General features: G+C 30.9%; 1 protein-coding gene across 1 annotated transcript; it reads right to left on the reverse strand.

Moving 5' to 3' along the window:
- Positions 1–612: 612 nt before the first annotated feature.
- Positions 613–6,484, reverse strand: LOC135224185 (palmitoyl-protein thioesterase 1-like). The gene is made up of 7 exons (XM_064263053.1): positions 6,322–6,484; positions 5,779–5,885; positions 4,023–4,150; positions 3,616–3,756; positions 2,502–2,607; positions 1,801–1,971; positions 613–1,053 (listed from the first exon to the last, which is right to left on the reverse strand). Exons 1-7 carry the CDS (start codon positions 6,413–6,415, stop codon positions 928–930), a joined length of 873 nt encoding a protein of 290 aa, XP_064119123.1. The 5' UTR covers positions 6,416–6,484; the 3' UTR covers positions 613–927.
- Between the last annotated feature and the right edge of the window lie 792 nt (positions 6,485–7,276).

Genomic DNA, 7,276 nt, shown 5'->3' on the forward strand with positions numbered 1-7,276 from the left:
TAACAGTAGATTCTTGCACATTACTAATATATGTCATGCTGTCATTATTATTATTATTATTATTATTATTATTATTATTATTATTATTATTATTATTATTATTATTATTATTGTTATTATTATTATTATTATTATTGTTATTGTTATTATTGTTATTGTTATTGTTATTGTTATTGTTATTATTATTATTTTATATATATTATTAATTATATTATTATTATTATTATTATTATTATTATTATTATTATTATTATTATTATTATTATTATTATTATTCTTGGAGAAAAAAGCCACAGTTATGTAAATGTAGATATATTTAGATTTAAAAACAGCTGTTTCTAAATTTAAATATATGTTTATTTACATATCTGTGGATTTGTTTCTCCATTTGAAGACTCGTGCTACTATGAGGATTTTGTTATTATTATTATTGTTATTGTTGTTGTTGTTGTTAAGAGTTTCTCATATCCGATATTGGTATAATTCAGAATTCACTGAACAAAAGACATCACTAAGAGTAAAAACTGAGTACCGAAAAATCGATGCAACAAATTTTGCTCACCGCGTTTCCATGCGATTGGAAATATTTGTGAAGCAGCTAAAACAGCCAAAGACTTAACCAATTTTTATTCTCACAATTATACAGGTTTATGACTTGGAACTTAAGATATATTCTCAATTTACGCAGTAAAGTAGGGATCAACTAACATATGTAGCTACCATGCGCAGGAGAACAAATTCTGACGATAAAGAGATGGAAATGACACTGAGATAAATATTGTTCACCAAATTGGTCAGAAAAGATATCTTTTACCATTCACTCCAGAAAAATGGTTCCCGTTGATTCTGCCTTTCAGAGCATAGCAGATGATTGTGAGTTTGCGGTAGCAGTGGCTTTACCTTACCTTTTTTTTATTACACCTCCCTTCATACAACAAATTTATTAACTATTTCTTGGAAAAACCATTCCACACCAAACCGCAAATGGTCGGCATCAACGGAGAGAAAGTGGAGTTTCCCTGCTTCGTCCATCTCTTTCAGGCCAAGGCGATCCTATATGGAATGTTTTGTCATTAGAGAAATCGTCTATGAAGGCATATTAATGTTATTAAAAAAAACTCAAAACTACCAATAAATCATTACGAATTTTAAATTGAGTATTTTCAAAATACCACTGAGTTTTGAAAATTATAGATATAAGACAATTATTTTCCATATTTTTTGTAATTGAACTAAACGATTTTATAGCGTTTTACAGTAAAGGACATACTATTATTTTATCTAGCTAACCTTAGTTCTCTCTCTTTCCAACTGCAACTGCTTCATCTATACAAAAATTCATTTAAAGAAATGAATGTCAACTGAGTTTGCCCTTTATGATTAGTACAGTCAAAATTGGCATACCATGAATACCAACTTAATTTTTCTAAATATGACACCCAAACTGAGGGTAATATTTCGCCGTTTTTTTATCACTTACAATTTGTGAAGTACTATTTCAGTCCTTCACTTTCCGTTTGAAGTTAAAACTATCGTTAAGTATAATCTCGTAAAACCATTTTGATCAGGATATGGGGTGGGGGGGATTCAATATCATTCAAGATGAAAATATGTAACATGTGCTGCCCTCTTTTAATATAAAATTGTACATTAGTTTTCTTTGCGTTAGTTAGCAAAAGTAAACGTAGTTTCTTTGATTTCCTTGGCATGGCAAATCTTCCCTATTAAGCGCGATGCAAATATAACAGCGATAATGATGGAATTCACGAAATGAAAAACGCGAGAAAGTAAAAAGCAAACCTCTTGGTAAAGGCGAGATTCTCGAAGCGGCAGCTCCACTTCATCTTGACCCTGAGCGTAAAAACCGAACCACTGACTCTCGGTCGGATATACCGTCGTGTCATTGAGGAATTTCACCATCACGAAGTTTTGCAGCTTCTTCAGATTGTTCTTGTAGGTTTCATTTATCTCCTGTGAGGAAAAATAGAATGGTATAACTTTAAGTGATATCAATATCATCAAACTCCAATATCACATTTTTGTTGGATAAGGCTATATTTGACACAGAATATACAGCTCCTATGCTTAGGTTCTGAAAGCCATTAGTGTTGAATTTTGATAAATTTGAAAACATAACTGTGGATTCCAATATTTATTCTATAACTCATTATATTATTATTATTATTATTATTATTATTATTATTATTATTATTATTATTATTATTATTATTATTATTATTATTATTATTATTATTATTAACAGATATTTTATATGGAAAAAGCCTGACGTGCTATGAAGTTCTAAAGTATATCCATATACACACACTTGCTCAAATTTGTCAGGAAAATTTGTGGGGAAAACTCATTTCTGACTGAAAATTTTCATCTGATATAACTTACAGTACTTGTTATAAAAAATTTCACATCTCCATATGTATTTATTTACTAATTCTATCTTGTTGTTTAAACCTCTTACTGCCTCGATTTTGGCCTGGACTAACCTTCTCATTATTAATATCTGCCAAGAAGATAGAACTCTCACGATATTTTTCTTCATCGAGTGGGTCGTGCCAATATTGTGCCACCACATACATCTGTTGAACATGGCTGAGGGAAAAAATAGATAAACGAATGAAATCGTGATGATAGCTCACGTAGAGGAATGAAATACTCTCGGATCATCAAGAGATTTCAAGCGATTTTTGGACGATTTATCATTTTCCAAACACCTTATATCTATAATGCAAATATATATATATATATATATATATATATATATATATATATATATATATATATATATATATATATATATATATATATATATATATATATATATATATATATAGATATATATATATATAATATATAATATATATATATATATATATATATATATATATATATATATATATACATATATTCTTCTTTCCCACCGTTGTCCCTACACTAAGGAGTCGGTTGCCTTCTCCACTGCCTTATATCAAAGACATTATCCTCCACCAACATCAGGCATCGTTTATTGTTTGGCAAAGTGGTTTTTATGATCGCATACCCTTGCTGTCATCAACCACAGTTATTGGAGGTGGGCCTCGCCTTTGACTAAAAAGGAAGACTGCAAGGCAGCAGTTTCAACAGTTATTGGCGATGAGCTTAGTGTCTTACTAAAAAGTAAGCGTGCAAGGCAGCGGCTGTCCTTTTAGTCGCCTTTTACGACACGCATGACCTACGATGGTAGTATTTTTACACCTGTATCACAGGGTTAACAAGCAAACACACATATACACACATTTATGTGTAACTGTTTTTCTCTTTCATTTATTCTTATCCATTTTATTTATTTCAATTATTATTATTTACATTATTACTTATATGCTATGATAACATCTAAATATCAGTTGATTTATATTATCCTGAAACGATTTAAACATTTTTGAAGTATTGGTCCCATTCAAACCTTTATTAAAAGAAAAATGACAAATTTTCCATTCTAATGACTCAATTTTACTTGAGAAAAGAAGGGCAAATATCGAGAGAGAGAGAGAGAGAGAGAGAGAGAGAGAGAGAGAGAGGGAGAGAGAGATGACTTAAAAACTTATTTCATAATTTACTCACGAATAATACACTAAATGACGAAACCACCATTCAAAGAGGTATTTACAAGTCGAACCGCAGCCGTAGACACCCTGATGAGGACTGCCAATGGTTATCAAATTCATCATTGAAGGATAGGGACATCGCTGAGCCACTGCACGGCTAAAATAAGTAAATAAATAAATAGATAGATAGATAAATAAATAAATTACTTTATACGTAAAAAATAGTCAAACGTTTTGAAGGGAATAAATGTAAAACTATCGAAGGAAGCAATAATTGACCGCGATCTTTTGCGAATTAAGAAAATTATTAAGATTCAAAGGGAATTACTGTAAATAATTTCGTTAACTTATATGAAAGTTAGAATCACTAGTGTTTCTTTAACATAATCTTTCATCATATACAGTTCCTCATCAATTCCTTACAAAAACAGTCCTCCCTGGGAGAAACCCATAGCGTTGTATCCGTTCTGAAGCTTGGGATCCATCGCTAACTTCTGGCAAACTTCGTCAACCTGACCATTCAAGTTTCCATAGAAGCTAGACTCCCTGTCCTGCAACGAAGAACTGGAAGATTTCAGGGGACAAAATCGACCCTTCTTGTATATTTTTATAGAATGTGTTTATAACAACATACATATCAAACCTCACTGTTTGTTGTTACAAAGAATTTCGCAGTCAGAAACAAGACACTACAAAAAAATTAGAAAAGTCCCTTTATCTCCTATATTTGTCAGCATGTGTGTTCTCTGCACCACCTTTGAGATATTAAAATCTAAATGAATAAAAATAGAACAGCCTTATATCATAGCAACAACATTAGGCTGTTATGTCAAACGTATTAAATCTTACCTTCGTGACGTAATAATTACAAGTTACGACTATCATGACCAGAATACTAATACAAAATAATACGAAAATAACGAATATATCTGTTCAGTTACATTGCCATCTTTATACAGATATTCGAAACGAAATTCAGTATATAAGCTATGATAAGCTGACATTATAATGCTGTTTGTTTTCGCTCGAGATCTATTAACGGCTCAGTTATTTTTTTCAAATGGCTCTGTTTAAACCTTGAACACTAAAAAAGAAATATTAAAAAAGAATGCAAAAAAGGCTTCGCAGGGAAAGCCAATACCCTAAGATATAAGAATGATCATAACTTTTGAAGATGTTTATTCCACCCTGTTTTTAATGGCAAACTCTAAACTTAGAGACGAACTTGTTACAAAGAAAGAAATAAAAGCCTGTAAAATTCAGAGAATATAAGAATACAAAGGAAAACACAGTATTATATTAAAAATATCTCTGTTAAACTACAAGTGCGGAGGCCACATGATTTTCATAAAAATACCATGCCCAAATTAACAAATGCTCTTAAAAAACTTACATTAATTTGCAAGGTAAAATATGTATAATTAAAACCAGGTTCCAGGTACATTTATATATATTTAAATGTAATCAAAATTTTACTAAACTTTCTCATTTTTCTGGACTATGATTTTTTAATTATATAACTGCAGAATGAAACCATATATGTGTGGTTATGAAGGATAGGCCAGCAGAGCTAAAATGCCCTGTATTCTTTTTTCCCAGAAAATGCTAATGAATATTTTTTTTATTTATTATATTTTTTCGTCTTTAATCCATTCTTGAACTTAGCCGCTACTAATACCCGCTTTATCCACACCAGTTTGTTGATAAATCGAGAATTTCATTTGAAAATTTTTCTTAACCATTTGTGAAAATGCCGATATATTTACAGAATAATCTAAAATCAAGATTTGGTACCAATTGAATACTGCAATATTAATGAGGTTTACATTTTATTTATATTAAAATCTGCGTATATGACAATGCAATAAGTTAACGTATTTTGCGAATCATAAGCTAAGAACTCGAATAAGGTTTTCTGCCTCCCTTTTTTATTGGTGGGTTGGTTAGTTATTTTTACAAAAAACACCTGCAGCGTAGATCTTGGCCGCATTAGGTTAGGACTCAGAACCTGTATTTTACTACGACATTCTCCTGTATAGGAGTTTACATAATGCCAATTAATTACATATATATGTAATGTAGAGTGACATATGTATTGTTACCAACAATGAATCAAAACAACTTTACGAATATAGAAGTAGATTCATACTTGCCACCTTACTCAGCAAATTGCACTTACAGTTTCAATATCCTTGCCAATCATAATACTTCGAATGTAAATGCCAGGTTTGTAAAGTTCAATGAAAGTCTTCAGAGCTACCATGTGGTCGGAGCAGCAGGTATCTCCTGAGAAAAGGAGAATTGTGGTTCAAACTTCTGTCGTTACTTATTGCATATATATATATATATATATATATATATATATATATATATATATATATATATATATATATTATATATATATATATATGTATGTAGTATATATATATATATATATATATATATATATATATATATATATATTTATATATGTGTGTGTGTGTATGTGTGTGTCTGTGTAGAATGTGTACGTATATGTATGTACTCATGTATATATGAATATTCAGCGATATTTGATTTAATTTGAATATGAATTACTAATAAACATACATAAATTGGAGTAAGCACTTTAGCGGCATTCGTATGGCACGAAAAGAGGAAAATAAATAAAATAAATAAAGAACACTTTTGCCGTTGCTATGGGCCACATAAACAGAATAGCCCTCTAGCACTTGCTACTCACTTAACCCATGCCACATCACAAGTGGAGTGGGTGTTTCATCTCCACGCCCCAGCGAAGAAACAAAAAGGGTGACGAGGTATCCAACCCACTTCATGCCTTGTTTATTATTTTAGCGAATTCAAGAGCAGCGCTCAGGAAGGAGATGCGATCACACACAAGAAGTGACTGTGGAGCCTAAGCTCCTACTGGGGGTTTTATACTACGAATGTGGAGGTAAGATGCCAATTGTTTTATTAAGTTTATTAATTAGGGTAATATCTACGATAATTAGACACTGCTTTGATGGCTGCATATGGATATCTGCAAAATTTTCGTTCGCGCTATGCATGGGTTTTTATATATTAGCTGTACAGATAAACTTCATAATAATCTTACCAAAAAAAGGCATCTTTCTATCAAAATCAAGTTATCGATCTATATCTTCAGAAAAAAATATACTATTTTCCAGTCTTCATGCCATATATCAGCTTACATCCTCTTATTTTCTCACATTTTTTAGAAGTCGGTAAAAATATATTATTAGAAAATATATAGAACGGTAAATCATCCCATTCCAATATAGAATGTGGTGAAAACCCTCTAGTGTCACAATTTCAAATAAAAATCAAGTATTTAGTAAGACATCGAAGTATTTCAGTACTGGAAAATACTTGGGAAGTTAAAACCCATTTAAATATCCAGCAAGTATTGAAAAAAAAAATTTAATTTGGAAACGGCAAATAATAAAAGCAGCAAAATAGGAAAACAATTCATAGAATGTTATGTAAAAATAAAAATCGACTGTTAAAGTTTCCAAGACAGCAAATTTTCCGTGCAGGCTATAAACCTAAAGACATCATACCATCCATAAAATAAGAGAAAATTAAAAAAAAAGCAAGAAAAGAGGAGAGAATCCACACAAAAGCCATCACGAGTAACAAGGCCATTCCGGCACACCCTTTCTCTCCTCCAGGCG

This window comes from Macrobrachium nipponense, chromosome 10, assembly GCF_015104395.2.
Source record: "Macrobrachium nipponense isolate FS-2020 chromosome 10, ASM1510439v2, whole genome shotgun sequence".
In the NCBI taxonomy this organism is placed as follows: Eukaryota; Metazoa; Arthropoda; class Malacostraca; order Decapoda; family Palaemonidae; genus Macrobrachium; species Macrobrachium nipponense.